The sequence below is a fragment of the Hydra viridissima genome, unplaced genomic scaffold (assembly GCF_058129835.1).
Source record: "Hydra viridissima isolate aposymbiotic clone 2 unplaced genomic scaffold, HvirCarnegie_v1 scaffold_6, whole genome shotgun sequence".
Classification (NCBI taxonomy): domain Eukaryota; kingdom Metazoa; phylum Cnidaria; class Hydrozoa; order Anthoathecata; family Hydridae; genus Hydra; species Hydra viridissima.
In genome coordinates this window covers 974,808-993,614 of record NW_028324305.1, presented here as the reverse complement: position 1 = coordinate 993,614, position 18,807 = coordinate 974,808, and the positions used below count along the sequence as shown (strand labels likewise).

The 18,807-nt window shown below is 31.0% G+C and overlaps 3 protein-coding genes across 8 annotated transcripts; all 3 read left to right on the top strand.

Annotated features, from left to right (window-relative positions):
- Positions 1-6,003: 6,003 nt before the first annotated feature.
- LOC145190742 (nucleoside diphosphate kinase B-like) lies at positions 6,004-8,833 on the top strand. The gene is made up of 4 exons (XM_090090355.1): positions 6,004-6,689; positions 6,964-7,098; positions 7,396-7,497; positions 7,719-8,833. Exons 1-4 carry the CDS (start codon positions 6,483-6,485, stop codon positions 7,956-7,958), a joined length of 684 nt encoding a protein of 227 aa, XP_089946481.1. The 5' UTR covers positions 6,004-6,482; the 3' UTR covers positions 7,959-8,833.
- LOC145190747 (U6 snRNA-associated Sm-like protein LSm5) lies at positions 8,396-8,833 on the top strand. Its single transcript, XM_080067634.2, has one exon. The coding sequence runs from the start codon at positions 8,396-8,398 to the stop codon at positions 8,675-8,677; it is 282 nt and encodes a 93-aa protein (XP_079923760.1). The 3' UTR covers positions 8,678-8,833.
- Positions 8,834-8,996: 163 nt separating this feature from the next.
- Positions 8,997-17,393, top strand: LOC145190726 (coiled-coil domain-containing protein 148-like). Of its 6 annotated transcripts, none has more exons than XM_090090350.1 (11): positions 8,997-9,237; positions 9,345-10,092; positions 10,172-10,316; positions 10,524-10,730; positions 11,824-11,964; positions 12,483-12,601; positions 12,673-12,790; positions 12,882-12,932; positions 13,005-13,094; positions 13,166-13,305; positions 17,187-17,393. In XM_090090350.1, exons 1-11 carry the CDS (start codon positions 9,135-9,137, stop codon positions 17,248-17,250), a joined length of 1,926 nt encoding a protein of 641 aa, XP_089946476.1. In that variant the 5' UTR covers positions 8,997-9,134; the 3' UTR covers positions 17,251-17,393. The 6 variants fall into 6 exon arrangements, 5 of the variants coding, with proteins under 5 accessions (XP_089946476.1, XP_089946477.1, XP_089946475.1 ...); XM_090090351.1 differs by having other exon boundaries at positions 16,808-17,393; XM_090090349.1 differs by lacking the exon at positions 17,187-17,393 and adding an exon at positions 13,582-15,476.
- The last annotated feature ends 1,414 nt before the right edge of the window (positions 17,394-18,807 follow it).

Below are 18,807 nucleotides of genomic sequence, written 5' to 3'. Positions count from 1 at the left end.
GTAAACGGTGGCACATGCAGTCAAGTCGAACATTGTTCTTCAATGCTGCTACGACGTTCGATCCGTGGTCAGTTGTCACTGGCTTATCCTTTTCTGGCAAAGCATATTCAGCGAAGATGGTATTCACCGCAGTTGATATGTTGACACCCGTGTGAGCTTCAGTCCCAAAGTGGCGAATGGCCAACGCTGCATGTTGTACGCAAAATTGTCGGTCAATCCACGAAGCATGAACATCAAGGTACGCTTTTTTCCTGTAGTCGTCAGTGTACAAGTCGAGACACAGTGAAATTGTTCCATCTTCGATAGGCTCCTTAATAGCGTCTATTATTCTCTTCTTTATTTCTGCAGCTTGTAGCCGTGTAGCTTGCGTTATAGTTTCACGTTTGACTAGAGCGTCAGTGATGTCAAATTTTCCATACTTGGCGCCAAAGTCAACACATGTTTGAAGCAGTCTCTTAAAACCATCGTGTTCGACAGATCGAAAAGAATGAAAACCATCAGCACAGAATTCTACTTCTTTTCTTTTCATAAGGTCACAGTCATCTTTTGTCAATTGACACTTTAACGCGAAACATTGACGAATCTGCAGTTGTTTGCTGTCCTTCGTGCCGCATAATTTTGCATGATTTATGAGATTTTTTGTGCCAAAGCAGCTTAGACCATCAGCAGACTTATACGCATACACTTTTTTGCATACGGTACACGCACAGAAATATTTCAATTCAACACTCGATGACTCTCCATTTCCGGCAACGTCACGCTTTTCAAATATTAAAGTAAACCTATCCCAAATCGCAGATTTTGCAGCCTCGTACGGTTTGAATAAATAATTATTGGGGTAACGTTTCAATTTATTTTCTAACTCATCGGCATTCGCCATCATGCTTAGTTTGAATTATTATGATGCTTTTAATTTAATTTTATGCTGTTTATATAGCCGTACCACTGATCTCTATAATAACTGGATAGCGCATCTCTAATATCAAAATTCACGCCAAAATCGCCATATTGGAAAGCCCCAGAACAATGAAATCTGATATGTGCGATAAAGCGATAAAGCGATAAGCCGAAAAACAGAACTTAAAGCTTACGGGATTAAAATTTTTGGGGCTTTCCAATATGGCGATTTTGGCGTCAAAAAATAAGAAGTTTTGCACGGAGTTGCGCTATCCAGTTATTATAGAGATCAGTGAGCCGTACTCAGCGATGAATTTGCTATATGACGTCATTCACGCAGAAAAAAGCGCTCTAATCGCTAACTGTAAAAAACTGCTCTTGCGTCATCGAAAGTAATTATGCTTTCGATGACGCAAGAGCAGTTTTTTATTACACTAATTATTATACATTATTTTTTTTTACATTAATACAGCGGCCTGGATATCGATGTGTTGACGTCAATTCGACGGTTGGCTTTAATAAAACTGTGTCATTCGATAGCAAATCCGTTAAATCTTAAGCGCAAATAATGAAATAAACATAACGGTGAAACGGCGAAAATACAATGAAAATGCAGCTAAGGCGTGGGTTATCAGTGGGTTATACTTCCTCAACCCAACCCAACCCAACCCAACCCAACCCAACCCATGGGTTAACCCAACCCACTAACAACTCTGGCTCATCCTCGTTTTTTTTTTTTTTCTTTTTTTTTTTTGTTCACCATTTTTAAATATTTAATAAAAATTCTTTTTTTGTTTTCTGAAAAATAGAAACTCTAAGCTTAATAAATATACACTACCGTCCATAATTATACACTATCGTTCATGATGATAGACTACCGTTCATAATTATTAACTACAGTTCACACCTATTAGAATGACATAAAGATTTTTAAAAAATCGGTTAAATTTTATTTTTCTTTTCTTTTTTTTCTATTTTTTGTAATATTGTTAAGTCATGGTGATGTAAACGTGAATATATAATTTAAGTAAAAAAATGCTAAAAAAAAATCAAATTTAAAAATATATGAATATGATAAATCATAAATATATGCTTTCATATTGTCTCAAGTGGGTTTCTTTACCTAAATACCCTCTATAAATAATCCATGATGGCTTCCTCGTTTTTCAACACCAATGTTCATGTTAAAGTTAAAGACGTCAAGAAACATAAACATTCGATAGTAATTGTAATTTTGTTATTTTTAACAAAGTTGAGATTTTAAATACAAAATGGCAAGTTGCAAAAAAGTTTACAATTTACTTCAACGGTGTGGAATATAAAAAAAGAAGGAAGAAACGCCATGGTACGTACCATACCTGGGTATCAACTGAGAAAGGGGCGCAAAAAACTTTTCTGCTCTTTCAGAATTTTTAACAATTTACTAAAAGAGACACTAAGAGTAAATTTCTCCGTTTCAAAATATCTTGAATACTTTTGCAACTGGTAAATTAATTTAGCAAACAATCCGCTTTAACACTCAAATGCTGAACAGTGGGGCTAAGAGTTTGAAATTTATCAGCAGTGCTTGAATATGTAAAATCAATGAACTTGTAAATCGAATCTTTGACAACCGGGAAGTGCATTCCACATTTTTTTGAAGCGACCGCTTGAAAATCTACTAAAAATTTTATGGGCAATCCTTGCTAGCAAAAATCTTGCTCCAAAGAATATTTCCAGTATGAGATGTCAACTGGCAAAGAACATCAATTAGAGGGTTTTTAATTTAACGTCATGGTAATGCAAAAAAGAATTTTCGCAAACTATTAAACTATATCTACCTGATAAGAAAGCAGCTGAAAACAAAATAAAAACCGCATCTTCTTTGAAGACTACGATTTTTTTAAAAGAATTACCCTGTACAAGGGTGTTTACAATGGTGCATATACAGGGTGTATACGGTGGTATATTATCAATACAAATATTGATTGCATACGCCAAGTTTATACAATTATTTATAGAGCATTAACATTTTCATTGTTTAATGTTTAAAAAAACTGTACAATTGTAAGAATGCATTCAAAATACCTTTTTCTAAATTAATTTTAATATTGATTCTTTATGCGGTTCGGAAAAATGACCAAAGTGCGTACAAAAGTACCTTGGTCAGATTGGCAATCTGGGGAAGCAAAGAATTGCTGTAACCTAATCAGCGATCTGATCAAAGGGCTTACAAAAGTGTTATCGTCAGATCGGCGATCTAGCTCAGCATAAAATTGTTTATACAAGATCAGCGATCTGAAAAAATGGCTATAAAATTGCTATAATCAGATCGGTTATAAAGTTGCAATCATTGGAATTGTGCCAATCTTTTGAAACCGTATAAATTTGGTCTCAGACTCGATGAGCATTAAGCAAGTGAATATTTATTAGTGAATATTTTTTTTATGCTCTTGTATTTTTAAATTCGTATTTTTTTTTTTTACGTTTTACACACAGTCTAATTTTGTTTTTATTTACAGACTGTAAGTTTTGCAGATGTTCAAACAGTTTTTGTTACAACTTACATTATTCCTAATTAGTAGAGAAGTGACTTACGATTGCGATTAACTGAAGTAGTGTCAGTTTAATCGCAAACGAGGAAAATTTTGATCTTCCGAAAATCGATTAAATTAATTGTATTTTCGTAATAATTTGATTCGTAACTTACGCTCATATTCTAATTAACGGAAATTCAATTGTCATAACTTGTATCTTTACGTCAGTTACAAAACATCCGTTAAAAATTTGCGTTAAAGTTCTTAAATTACGATATGGGTTTTTTTATTAATGGTGTTTTTTATACAATTTTATTTGTTTACAAAATTTTACTCTACATACTAGATCAGTTTTCGTTTTAAAAAAATAGTTTTTAAAATCTTATTTTACTGGTATTTTTATTAGTAGCGTTAGGTTTACTGAATTTATTGAGATTAATAATGAAATTCATTTTTTGTTATTTGGATTTTAATCACTATTTACGATTTGTAAACGTAATATTCGTCAGTTATGAAATTTACCTACGTTTTTTTCAACTAAATTTCTACAGTCCTGGTGTCATTAACATGCCAAAATTTCTATATGGCGATGGTTAGGTAAGGTCAGGGAGGGTGGTCAGGTTCCAATTGATGACCGTAAGAGAAAGAAAACACTGAGGTCTCGGATTCAGAGGAAGAGATAGATGATGAAAGTAAAAAAGGAGCAATTGCTACTCAAAACACCTTTCAGTATCAGTACTCAGCAACAGAGGAGCTTGTCAGAACACCAGCCAGGAAAAAACTGAGAAGATACGACTTACCCAAGGCAGTTAAATGACAAGTTAGGATTCTTGTTAGAAGATACATGTACAAACAAGTTTAACATTTTTTACATAATTTAACGTTCGAAACATTTTTATGACAACTTCAATAAAAATGAAACTATTCCAATGCATGCGTATAATATTCTTTAATAGCACTTTAGTAACGAATGGGTTTGTAGAAAAATCTTCTATAGTAGTTATCGCAAGAATAGTCAGTTTCGAAATTTAATGACAATTGAACAGGAAAGGATCGTAATAAATTAATCAATGGTTTTCGTAATTTTTAACGGAAATTTCGAGCAAATTAATTGATTTACGTAAATTATGACGAACCTTTCGAGCAAGTTACTCGAAGTTGTAAATTTATTGAATCAGTTGCTCGTCGGAATTTCAATATTACAATTTAAATGATACCGTTAATCGTTGCGTTCGGTTAATTTTACGAACGCACGTTAATTTTATTCTTTAATCGTTACGCTCGGAAAAACTTCTAAGTCTTTCCTCTACTAATTAGGCTATAATTGGACTCCTCAGTTAACATTTGTAAATTGTTACTATTATTATTTTGTTAAATTAATACTACTATTGTTTTTGTTACTATTACAATTGTTATTAGGGCTGTTATTATTTTTAATTGTCATTATTATTTGTTTTACTGTTAACACCATTTTTTTTTTTTTTTATAATTAAACCTAAACTTAAATAAGCAATTTATCGTCGATCAAGAAAAACCAGTTTTGCAATCCATAATCAAAAGCATTCTTTTTTTGAGTAGTCTCTTGGCTGATAAATCTGGTGTTACACTATCAATAATAGAAACCTACCAGCCTACTCATGCATACATATTATCAAGACTACATTCAAGACTAAATCGAACAGCATAGAAAAGCATAGATATAATGACTATATCACATATTTCAAACACTTGGTATTATAAAAGAAACTTTGTAAAAACCTCAATACATAAAGATAAAATGTTCTCCGTCCGATCTGACTTGAGTGATTTATTATTTACTTTAGCAAAATCGCCGGAAGATGTAAACACTGTCGGATTGCATGTCGAGTGGTACTTTTAGTAGTGTAAGGTTCCAAACTGCAATCTCCCAACTTTTATTCCCTGAATTAAATGTAAAAATTGAATATAAAAATTAAATGTAAAAAAAAAAAACAAATCAAATGTTCACAAATAAAAAATTATTTTCATTTTCTTCAGGATAAAGGACTTTTTAACCACCACGTATTTTAAACTAAAATACTACTAACTCTGTTCCACAATAGTTGTTACATTTGGATACCTTTGGTCCAAATATTGAAAATGTATGCTATTTGAGTAATTTTCTTAAAAGATTTGATAAATTTGTACCGTTTTAATTGTTTTCTAAAAGTGCCTAAAGAAACTCTAAAAATCGTTTAAAGGAAACTCCGGTAGTGAGAGTTATGGAACAAATCGGCAAAGAAGAAATTCGAAATATGATGATTAAAAATGTTTTACTAGCTATACGCGTTAAATAAATGTTTTATCAGCTATAAGCAGCTTGTTAGAAGCCTTGAGTAACCCTCTTTAACAAGCTATTACTTTTGAAAATCGCTCCAGCACAAGCGAAACTATAGCTATAAAAGTTTGATCAAATGGGACAAGAATTATAGAACAAAATTTATGCATCAAATGTAACAACTATTTTGGAACAGAGGTTTTATGATTTAATTCAACCGTGTTTTAAAGTAAGTATGAACACGGTAAAAATACCTAATAGTGTTTATCGTTAGTGTAAATGGGGTCTTAAAGCCAAGTTACATTTTTGAAATTAAATTCCCTTTTTCAGTTCTTAGACTTCTGAATTATTCGTAGGTATATACAAGAGTTATTTTGATACATTCTGCCGAACCACATGCAAGTATACTGTTCAAGACTTCTATAATTTTTCTTATTTACAAACCTTTTTTTGCTGTAGAATCATTTTGTCAAAAGTTATAAATCGTTTTATCAAATTCACATTATGGTTTTTAATAACAAGCTCTTAAATTTTTCTTTTGCTTAGCAAAAACTTATATCTATTAGTTAAAATATCAAAATATAGTTTTCTCTTTGCTATTTTTTTTCTCCCATTGATAAGTTTAAAAAATGTAAAAAATGGTAAAGAGATGGTCTTTTTATTATGTAGCTTTTTTGTTATTATTTCATCACCTACTTTTGTTACAGCAATTTATTGTTTTAAATCATTAAAAAGTAAGGGTTGTTGTTTTAATCAAGTTATTTAAAAGGAAGATGGCAGCTTTAAAACAAAGGTTCTCAATGAATACTGTGAAATTATTTGGAACTGCTTTACGAAGATCAGCTTCAACCCAATCAGCTAGCAAATCTTTTGTAGTTCCAATTATTGCTGGATCACTTATGGCTGGTACTGGTTTTATCAGCTATTCATTATTAAAGAATGATATTTTCAAGTTTTTGCCTGCTGTTCATGCTTCAGCAGTAAGTATTTGGTATCCTATTACTAAGTATAAATTAAATCTCATAATTTTAAAACTCAATAAATTTCTTTATTAATTCAGAGTGTAAAATTTCCAAGTAAATATTTTCTGAGTGTAATTAATTTCATAAAGCTGAATATGTAATTCATAAAAATATAAAAAGCTTTTTTTGGTATGAATTAAACCATATTCTGCATATGGTTTGCTACATACTAATATGAGCTTTTATATATGCATTTTAATAAGATTAAATTGATTCTTAACTTTATTTATAGCCAACACAACATAGAAAACAAGAAAGAACCTTTATTATGATAAAACCTGATGGTGTTGCTCGTGGCTTGATTGCTGATATTATCAAGCGCTTTGAACAAAGAGGTTACAAACTTGTTGCACTGAAAATGGTTGTGGTTGGTCTTAATTTTATAACTTTTTCTTTGTTATTGTTTGCTTTTGATTGTTTTTTGTTTTTTTTATTATATATCTTAAATGGGTTTATTAATTGTTGCAAGACATTTTTTTTACCATCAAGAAAATAATAATAAAAAATAATACCAAAAGTAAAGTTTTCAAGTTTTGGCCTGTTTCAGTTTTAGTTTCACTGAAGTCTCACTTTTGGTTAGAGTTTTACTGAACCAAAATTTCAGCATTTTTGGTTTTGGCTTAAATTTCAATATCACCAATATATTTCTGTTTCTATGTTGTAGCCAAATGAAGAGTTACTTTCACAACATTATGGAGATTTAAAAAATAAGCCATTTTATCCTGGGCTTATAAGGCATATTTCTTCAGGACCAGTTGTTGCTATGGTAAGTAGTTATTTAACTACATGCATACATACATACATACATACATACATACATACATACATACATACATACATACATACATACATACATACATACATACATACATACATACATACATACATACATACATACATACATATATACATACATACATATATTTTTATGCATCACATATTCAAACATTTAACTGATAAAAAAGTTTGTACTGTATTTTTAATCAGGTATGGGAAGGAAAGTCTGTTGTTTCACAAGGTCGACAAATGTTGGGAGAAACAGACCCCCTCAAATCTAAACCAGGTTCTATTCGTGGTGACTTTTCAATTGACTTGGGTCGCAACATTATTCATGGGAGTGATTCTGTTGAATCAGCAGAGCAGGAAATTGCATTGTGGTTTGCAAAGGATGAAATTGTAGAATACAATTTGCCATTGCACAGTCAAGTTTTTGAAGGTTTTCACTAAAAACTCTGAAACTTTTGAATGATGTAAATCAATTAATACAAAAATATGTTTTTTTTTTTTTTTAAAAAAAGTATTTTCTTATCTAGATAATTTAAAGTAGCAAATCTTTATTAAATTTCAATTCTTTATTAATATTTCTTGGTGTTGAGTTTTTATTATTTTAATCAGAGAAAACCATTCACATTTTGCTTTGTAAACCTCTTCAATGTTTACAGATAACTTTCCCTGTTTTTAAACATGTTTTTGAATTTTTCAAATTTAGAAAAATTCCTCTTTTTTTGAGAGGAACTTTTTTCTATTTTTTTCTTTTTTTTTTTTTTTTTTGAAATTCATACTCAATTGTTAAAGATTAAAGGGTTAGGTTTTCTTTTGTTTAAAAGAAATTATAGTTGATGTTTGTTTTTTTTTATCATGTGCTGTATTTTTAGGTATTTAAAATGGCACTTTCAAATCCTTCAACTTCCAACCCATCCCTTCTTTTACCTTTTGAACTAATTGATAAATGTATAGGATCTAAAATACACATTATCATGAAAACTGATCGTGAAATTGTGGGCACCTTTCTAGGTTTTGATGACTTTGTTAATGTTGTCTTAGAAGATGTAACAGAATTTGAAAACACACCTGAAGGACGTAGAGTTACAAAGTTAGATCAAATTTTGTTAAATGGAAACAATATTACAATGTTGGTCCCTGGAGGACAGGGCCCAGAAATTTAAAATCCTTACCAAAGTTCATAAGAAGGAGAATTGAGAAGGATTAAAACTCCTGCAGATTTTTGCGTTCTGGGACAATCAGATAATTTTCAGCTTTTCAAGAACTCTGTGTTTATTATACAGATAATGATTATTTGAAAATATATGTTCGATTAAATACCTTGGTGTTATTTTTTTTATTGTTTTTTTTTTTATTTTATTAACTTTATAGTTTCTTTTATTATGTTCTTTTTATGGAAATTGGGTGTTGTTATTTATATTCTAGGAGGTTTGTTTTGTATATACATGTATGCATATACAAAACAAACCTCCTAGAATATAAGTAACAGCACCCAATTTCCATAAAATTTCCATACTTGATTAGAGGAAGTTTTTCAAAAAAACCAAAACTCATTTAAATTAATTAAATTAGAAGATTTTTTATATTTTTGTGTTTCTTTAGATTTTCTTTTTTGAAATAATGAAAACTATAATGAGTTTTAATTTTTTTTTTTTAGATATTATGAGTGGTTGTGATTTTAGGTCCTTTTTAGCAAATCATCAATCTCAATTTGGACAAAAAGGTTTTTTATTATTTTTATGTATTCAACATGCAATAAAAGGTTTTTAATTTTGATCTAATTTGAAATATTTTGCTGAACAATTGGTGAAAAAAGTTATTTTATTTTAGACAATAAAAGATTATTAGTGTGTGCACTTGAGGGTAAAAAACCTCTATATGCTCCTATTGATTATGAAAAACTAACTGCTATTACAAAAATAAAACATTCAGCTGGTGAGAAAGCCTTACTTAAATTTAATGAGTTAAGTTTAAGTAACAAAGAAAATAAGGAGCGTTTTTTTCTGCAAGAGCATCGCAGATTATGGGAGCTTGAACTGCACAGTCTCATAAGTAAGTATAAAGCGCTACACAATGAACTAGAAGCACTTCATTCAAAGAACACTTCATCTTCAACAGTATCTGAAGTGTATGATTTTATTAAGGATTATGAAGTTTTGTTGAAAAAGAGTTTTGATAACTTCAAAGAAGCAACTATTACACCTGTGCATAACCTTCGAAGTGACATTCAACACTGGATAAAAGAAAACAAAACTCAACTTACAAATTGTTCTAACGAAAGAATTTCAGCCATTCAAAATTTAATTAACTCAGTTAAAGAACAACAAAATCTTATTATTGAACAACTCAAACAAGAGCAGTTATGTTTAGAAGAAGAGCTAAATGAGCGTTTACTTGTGACAATTTTTGATGCTCAATATTCATCAAAGATCTTCACTAATCCACCTAATGAACTAGTAATGATGATGTGCCCTGATCAAAGCTTAAAAGAATCATCTTTGGTCACATTTCAGAGACTTGATGAAAAGTATATGCAGAATATAACTGACTTAAAAGTGAGGTTTAACAAAATTGACAGGTAAAAATACCAAATTTTTCTTTTTAAACTTTTCAGGTATTAAGTAAAATTTATGAAAAGTCAATTATTTTATTTTAAGTGATCCTTTAGGTGGTTGGAGCAAGCACGACAACTTTCTTTTTAAAAGCATTTTTAAGCAATATTCTAAAGTTACACACAACAAAAGAAAGCTCTTTATGGATAGGTTGCGAAGAGAGATGCCCCATATGAATAGTTCTCAATTGGTTAGGCTATTATGATTTTATAAGTAAATAAAATTACTAGAACAAGCATAACTAATCTCTGTAAATCAATGAAGATTACTTTAACTATATTTTTAAAAGTAGATATTTTCAAATCACATGGTTCATTGGTGAATTTTATATCTTGAGCTTGGAACAAAGTTCTTTTATTTTAATGGAAGCATTCATATATATTTGAGTTTCCATTAGATATCTTATGAAAAGTGGTGGTTGAGTGATAAGCTATTTAAAACTCAATTAAAAGATATTTTTCAAGCGTGGAGAAGAGATCGCGATGATCTTACTATGCAAGTGAAACATTTGTTTCAAGAAGCGCAATTTAAGTATGAAGAAAGTGTAGAAAAAGCCTTAATGCATCAGAAGCAGAAGTTTATTTGTGAGAATCTACATAAAAAGGTAAAATCTCCTTTGCCAATTGTGCAACTTTATGGTGGAAGTTATTTGTTTTAACATATTTTTATAGCATTAAAATGAAGTTTTAGGTCGATTGTAAAACTCATGATAATAGTTTACATGTAAATATGCATTATAATTTGATTTAAAATAACAAATATTTACATGTAAATTATCCACTAAATTATCATTAAATCACACATAAGCTTGAAATTTTTTTCTGGTTAAGAGGCCTTAAAAGTCTTTAAATAAAGCTAAAATCTGTTATAACAAATGCTACTTATAACATTTACTTTATTGGACAAAATGTTTGTTACTTAACAAGGAATCACTAACATGAAGCTCTTTTAGGAGATTTTTATGCTATTAGTGATTCCTTGTTATAAATATATGCAGACATCTCTAAAGGCTTCTTTGATGACCTGCTGAATGATGGATGTTTTTATAAAAAAAAGAGTTTGCATAACTGAAATAGATTGGACTAGAACAAACTGTCTCATTTACTTTTAACTGGAAAGTAATTAAGGAGAACATTTGATTCAAGTTTTTATTGTTCAAAAGAAAAATTGATAGAACATTTGAGTAGCTAGGATTTTGGCTTCAATTTGTTGTACTTTATACAAAAATGCTCCTGATTTGATATCATCTCTTGACTATTACGGAGAGATAAATATCGAAGCTCTGACTCATTTATAGAGCAGACCAAGAGTATATGATAATTATCCCAAAGTGCTTACATAATTACAGATTTCACCAAATCTGGTCTGGATTTAAGCCTTCAAAAACTTGCTTCTTTCAGAAAAGATCGATTTACAAATCCTACTGACTCAAAAAATGAAGGAGTAGTAGTAGTGAAAGTGTTGCATGTTTTACGAACCATTAGCACTGTGAGAAGATTGTGTTTTCTCAAATGAAACTGTTGAAAACAAGGTGTCCCCAATTTGCTGAAGCAAACAGGGCCAGAGGCTCTTCTGTATATTCCCACTGAATCACTACAAAATGATTTCTTACACAAAATATGAATAATTAAAAGAGAGTAAACCATAAATGAAACTTCAATTGTGAAATTACAGGATCAATTTTCTTTTTTTTACAGCTTCATAAATATCAAGAAGAAATGGAGGAAATTCTTCAAATTGAAGCGAAGCAAAGAACTTTAGCAGAAGAAAAGCAAAAAGAAAAAGAAAAAAAAACAAAAATGTTAGAAAGTCAAAAAAGGAAGCAAATGAAGATGCAGGTTTTTTTTTTTTTTTTTTTTTTTTTTTTTGTATTCTTGATGTGCATTTCTCTTGATGCCACTGAGTGCAATAACGTTTTTCTTAAATATTTCTTTACTGTTCACATTGAACTACAGTTTGTTTTTCAGTGAATTGTTTTCTAAGAAAGCAAAGTTTTTGGATTTTTAAAGTTTGCTTTTAAACAATTTTGAATGTTTCATAGCTCATTTTTGTGATTTTCGAGTGAATGAATTTTGTGCAATTCAATTAACTTTTTTTTTTTTTTTCATAGTAAAAAATGAAAATCTGACAAAATTTCAGAAAACATTTTTTAAAAAACTTCTGTGAATAGCAATAATTTTAAAAAGTATTTGAAAATTCAAATTATGATTTTTAATGCAAATTATTTAACTTTTGTCTGTACACATGATAGGTATAATGCATGCAAATGCATTTTATGTGCCTGTCTAAAAGAAATGAAGGAAAATCTGTTGAGAAACAAATTTTATGAAATTCTTATTCCTTTTTTTTTTTTTAGATAAATGATTATAAAGCAGAAGTTCTAAGAAAAGCTGATAAGCTTAAAGAGATGGATACTATACGTCTTAAGGAACTACAAGAAGAACGAGCTAAGCAGAGATGTATAGATGAAGAGAGGTATATTGTTTTTTATAAAGATTTTTGTACTTTTTTCAGAAGTAGAAGGTGATAGTTTTAAACTTTTTAAGAGTAAGATTCCGCGAAGAAATCTTTCTCCAAAAGTTGCAACAAAGAAAAGAGAAAGAAAAATCAAAAGAGGAATTACTTGAAATGAAAGAACATGCTTTGCAGAGACTGCGTGATCAAGTAATTACATTTTTAAAAATAGGAGCTTTTGATTCTAATTGAATTTTGAATAGATTATTAAATCAGCATTAATTGATTTTTGTGTCTTTAGGTTTCAGTGACAGCAAAAAGCGATCCGTTAAGAATTATTGAACACACTGAGGTCCACTTAAATGTCTTTTATTAACTGTTTGTTTTGATGGATCCTTGCTTAATAGTGCTTCAATTTTTACAGGCATCAAAGGCTCGTATTGCAGCAGTTTATGATTTGGAGAAAGAAGCACAAGAGCCTCTCTTTCGTGTACACACTTATTCTGTAGATCAGGTAATTTCGATGACTCCTTAAACGTAATAGGTACATAAGTTTCCAGTTTTTTTACTTTTCTATTCTTACAGATTGCTGCAGACAAGCGTTTAAAGGTTGAAGCATCTCTTCGAAGTGCAAACATTCACGCAAGCAATTATGCTCGTGACTTGCTCGCTCATGTTCCCCCACCTACAAAACCAAGAAAAGATAATCAATCCACCATATTCAAGTAAGCCAATTCCTTATGATGGGAATAACTTCATTTTATCAACATCGTTAGTTCCTATTTGTAAAAATAGCTTTTACTTTACTATAAATCTATGATTTAGATCTTAAAAAATGATGAAGTACCTTTAAAACCTCTGATAATCCTGATCAGTCAATTATCTTTTACATAATTCATTATACAAATTATAAGAAGTTCTGAAAAGTTTTTTCATTACCTGACTGATGTGAAATATTTCCTTTAATGAATTTCGCTGAATTCAAATTTTGGTATTTTCAGTTTCTGCCGAAATTATCGATTTTGGCTGTTCACTAGCATGAAGCCACGTGCTTATATTATATTAGTTGGAATACCCGGTGCATAGCGCCACGTTTTTCAGCTATTAGATTTATATTAGATTATATTAAAACTTTACTGTACTAATCAGAAATAAAATTGTAGCTATGTGGTCATGTTTTTGGGAACTAAGCCACACTGTGGTGATTTAGCTTTTTCGCAACAAACACATCGATAACTCACAATAATCTTCTCTTCAAACAGAAACCTGTCCTTACAATTTCGTTCATTTATACTGTATACTTTTCCAAAAGTATCCGTCAGAATTTATCAAAAAAAACCGCTAACACATACTTGCGTTTTTTTGGTTTTCACCGGTAATAACTGTTAAAATTATTATCTCCATAAGCACCTCCTCGCCGGGGCAAGGAGTGGTTGGAGGAGGCTGAAACTTGGTTCCGACCATAAGTACCCTGAACATGGAGTTCGGGATGGTCCAAACCTGGGCTAAAAAACTTTCCCTGGAAAAAATTTGACCTGTGTATAAAATTTGGTGAGGATCGGATTAAACTGTAGAGCACACCCACATACAAACTTTGGGCTTTATATATTAGATTGTGAATATGAAAACCTAAATAAGCCCTTTGCACTCGGTTGTCGCCGTATTTGCGTCATTAAAATGCTAACATTAAATGCACTGTCACGACTATGGCGACACGGTTGTTTAAAAACAGTAAATCAGCAACAAACAGACAACAGAACACCGATTCACCGAATCAGTAATTTTATGGAATATACCAATTCAAAATTTGCGAAACATTTTGTACCTGGACAAGATATATGTCGACGAATCGGTAAAAAAATTCAAAGTTAAAATTCATTTTATAACCTACAACCCAAATAAGCCTACAAAATGCATACGCATATACGTTTTGGCTGACTCAGAAACTGGGTATGTGTACAATATTCTCCCATATTATGGTAGTATTACCTCCGATAATCTTATAAAACCTCAATTGCCTGTCAGTACTAGAATTCCATTGCATCTGTATAGCAATTGTCGAACGTACCAGATGCACAAGGTTATCATATGTATACAGATAGATATTACACTAGCATTTTACTGGCGAAAGAATTACTACAAATGAAATGCCATCTAACAGGTACAATTAAAATCAATTGCAAAGGCACACCTGATATCAAATAAAGAATTTTAATGAAAATAAATCAATCGCTTACAAAAAAGGAAGAACGATGATATTGTCCTGGAAAGATAAAAGGGTGGTTACGCTGTTAAGCACCAGTGACAGCGCTAGGTTCATTACAAAAACAAGATTTGTAAGAGGACGTAAACAACAAAGTGTGGAAAAGCCAAAACTTGTTGTTAACTACACGGCTTCAATGAAGGTTTTGATCGTACGGATCAATACGCATCATCATACTGTTTCCTAAGAAAATCTCTTAAGTGGTGGAGGAAAATATTCTTTTGGGGAATGGAGATGTCTGCCATAAATGCATACATTTTATATAAGTATGTAAAAAAAAAGCAAGAGCGAAAAACCACTGTCCCATTTGAAGTTCATCGAGAGTTCCGTGAAGATCGATCAAGACCTTCCACTTCAACACATGAAACAAGATTGGACAAAAGACTGCACATATTGCGAAAACGCAAGAAAAGAGATTGTCTTGTGTTCCAATAGACAGGAAAAAGGACAAGACGTAAAACTTCGGAAAACTGTCATACTTGCCCCAGTAAACCGCCAATGCATAAGGGCAATCGTTTCGAAAGATTCACACTTTAAGAAGTTTTAAGCCCTAAAATTTATGTTTTTCTTTTGTAATATAAGTTAGAATATGTTTATTTTATAAAATAGCTAATAAAGAAATGTTTTGTTTTATTGCAATGACTCCATTTTTCTTCTACATAACAGGTATACTCTATGAGTTACTAGGCTGGAGTGCAAAGGGTTAGTAAACAGGTTTAAAATGTTCAGAAGTTTAAATTTCTCATTATTCTTCTCTTTAGCGTCCCCTCTGCTTCTCTTCACTTTTCTTTTGTATTAAAGAAAGGGATTATTTTTTTACAATTGTCGAGCAGCATCAGCTGTCTGCATTGATAGACTTCATTTATCTTGGTCTCTTTTTTCCACAGCTGCAATATCTTAATTAAAGTGCTCTACATGCTCGTCACTCGCTTTTCCACAATTTGATGGAAAGAAAATCAAATATGTGCAGAAAATAAGTTTCTATTGACATCTTACAATCAAGATGTTTGTAGGTCTGGATAAAAACCTGAACCACTTCCTTGTAGTTTGGTGCTTTATTGTTTCCAAGAAAATCTATCACTGGCATGAATGCAATCCACACAGCTTTTTCGTTGCCATGCCACCGGGAAAGAAACTCATCGTTACTAAGATGACGGATCTGTGTGCCAACAAAAATTCCTCCATTTTTTTCAAGACAAAGTGTTGGAAATTTACTTATCTGGTGCATGAAAGCTGGTTTTTTTCTTGTTGATTGTCTTGACGAAGTTTTCTTGTTCATTATCTTGACGAAGTTTTTAATTAATCCCTACTTGATGTATAATGGTTGCAATCTTATTGCTGTCTTATACTGTAAGTTTTGGATACTTAACGATTAGCTGTAATATCTGCCGTAGTTGCCAGCTCTTAGTATAGTGCAATTTTTTCTCACAACTATCTTATTCACTTAGAAAGCAACCAAACTTAGTATATTCACCTTAAAGACCAAGAAAGTTATCAACCAGGTCACCACATTAACTATGTTGGTCATGATTTACACTATTAAAAGCTCTTTCAAGTTTTCATGTTTCTTCAACTGCGTAAGCAATCGGAACTGATGGTGGCTGTCATTATTTTCCAGAAATACAAGTTTTAGTTTTTTTTTAATCATGGTTTTGATACATTGTGGTGCAAATGTAGTAGAAATTATTTGCATTATTTACACAGCTTCTCGGCATAACTAAATATGCTAGTGTAAAACAACCTTTAAAGTAGCTATCTAACTCGTCAAGCAACAGATATCCCTTATAAACCATACTTCATTAGCCGATTCCTTCTATCATAAAAACTAAATCCAAAATTATGTAAGAAACTGTTTATGCTCGCCACCTTTTTACCTCTAGAACTGGTACTTTTTTAGAACCTTGAAAGCTTGTAAAAAAAACACGCTCTTTCAGAAGAATTGATTGGATTTTTTTTTTCTTAAGATTCGAATGACGTCAACAATTGAAATGATCGGCTTGAAAGCTTGGTCGGCTTCTATTTCGAATGATTTCCGCAATATTTCAAGCTGTTTTAAATTTGAGAGAGAGACTTACTAGATTAATGCTAAACATAATTTTTTTGTTTATTTCTTTAACGAATTCAAAGTAAAACCTGTAACTAAAATAAGTTTAATCCGAGTCTCAGACCTTTTCTCTTATTTTTTTTTTTTTTTGCTTTTTTGCGGATTGTTCAGTTGAAGGATAACATTTTCTGTTTGAGCCTCGTGTTAACATATTTAGCACGTGTTCTGTCACTTGTTTTGTAGTTTTTTTTTGTAAAACTAGTTATAAATAGAGATTATTCCAAACATCCACTTTTTAGATTTCCAGAAAAGAATCCAATAGTAGCGGATGAAATTGTGCATGTCACATTGTTTAAAAACTGATTGGAAAAAAAAAGTGTTAATTGTGAGAAGGGAAAACGAAAAAAATCATAATCACAATCTTTATTCGACTCAAACGTATTACTTAATCGACACACATGTACAGTTGCATGAAAAATAAAACAGTCACAGTTAAAATTTAAAAATGTTTTATTATTAGCGACTAGTAATTCCATTGTATCGACACCGACAAAAAATGATAATTAGTAAGGTTCGCGACAATTCTGTGACACTATGATTTTTGCTAATAAGTCGAGACGACAGGCCAGTGTAAATCAAATGATAACTGGCAAAATCTAACTATAAAAGACGAGACCAGCAGTAAGTATTATCAAATAAATATTTTGAAGTGGGAATTAAAATAAAATCGTTATCATTTGCGTCAAGATTTTGATGTTGAAGCTTTACGTATATCTAAAGTATCAGAAGTCAGCGAACCTACCATAACACAAACATTTTAATGAGACACATATACCCACACACACACACACTGAGGGCAATATCAACTCAATCAAACCTAAAAGACCACAAACAAACACAAATATCGTCGTCCTCACATCAAATTGTTTTAACACAAAACTTAATAAAAGTACAAAAAACTTATTTATCGTCGAAAATTTTCATCAAACGCTTAACTCTCTTATTCTAAGTTAGCTCTAAGGGTCTGCGTCTCGTTATCTTTTTTAATCGAGACGAGACGATCTTAAAAGCTTTGTCCCGATTAGCGATAAAAATCGAGACAATTTTCAATTTTCAATTTTCAGTCGAAATCCGGGACGATACCGAGACGAGACGAGATGTCCTGGACAAAATAGGAGCTGTACAATTTCCCGGAATTTACATCTTTTTAACGGGACATAACGAGACATAACGAGACATAACGAGACATACTAGTTAATCCTTAATGTGAAATTTAAGTTATGAATTTCTGACACAATTACCATCTTATTTTAGCTGCTATTATTGATATTGTTATACCATCTACGTAAACACAGCTTTACAAAAGTTAATGGTAGCAACTGAAATCAGGGGAAAAAAAATATTTTTGGGATAGTATTTAAATCTTTCCACTAAAATATATAGGAAGAAGGGGATAAATATGTGTCCAAGGGCTAAGTTTCTGATCATTTAATATTGTTTACCGCTGAGGTCATTATTCACTTCTAATGCAAGAGTTTGTTTTACACTCATATTTAAGGGAAAGCTTTTATCCAAAGTGTCTTTAACTTTTTTGATCTATAAAACATTTGACTTTTTTTAAAAAGTGTAATTTTTGCAGAGACTAACAATAGAGCATGATGTTCAACACCTAGTTCTTTTATTTTTTTCTCTTTTCCTTTGCTCTCCAAGGACCACCCATTGTTTATGGGGTTTTCCAGAACCAAAATGGCTACTTTTATTGGTCATAAGATTTTCTTGAAGCCATTGGTATTCTTTTTCTATAAAAGAATCATAATTTCTACCACATTGTTTTAGTTTTTTTCTTCACTTTTGAAATAAATCTATCTAAAGTAGCATTAATTTATGTTCTATTTTCTAATTTCTTCAGTTTTATTTGAT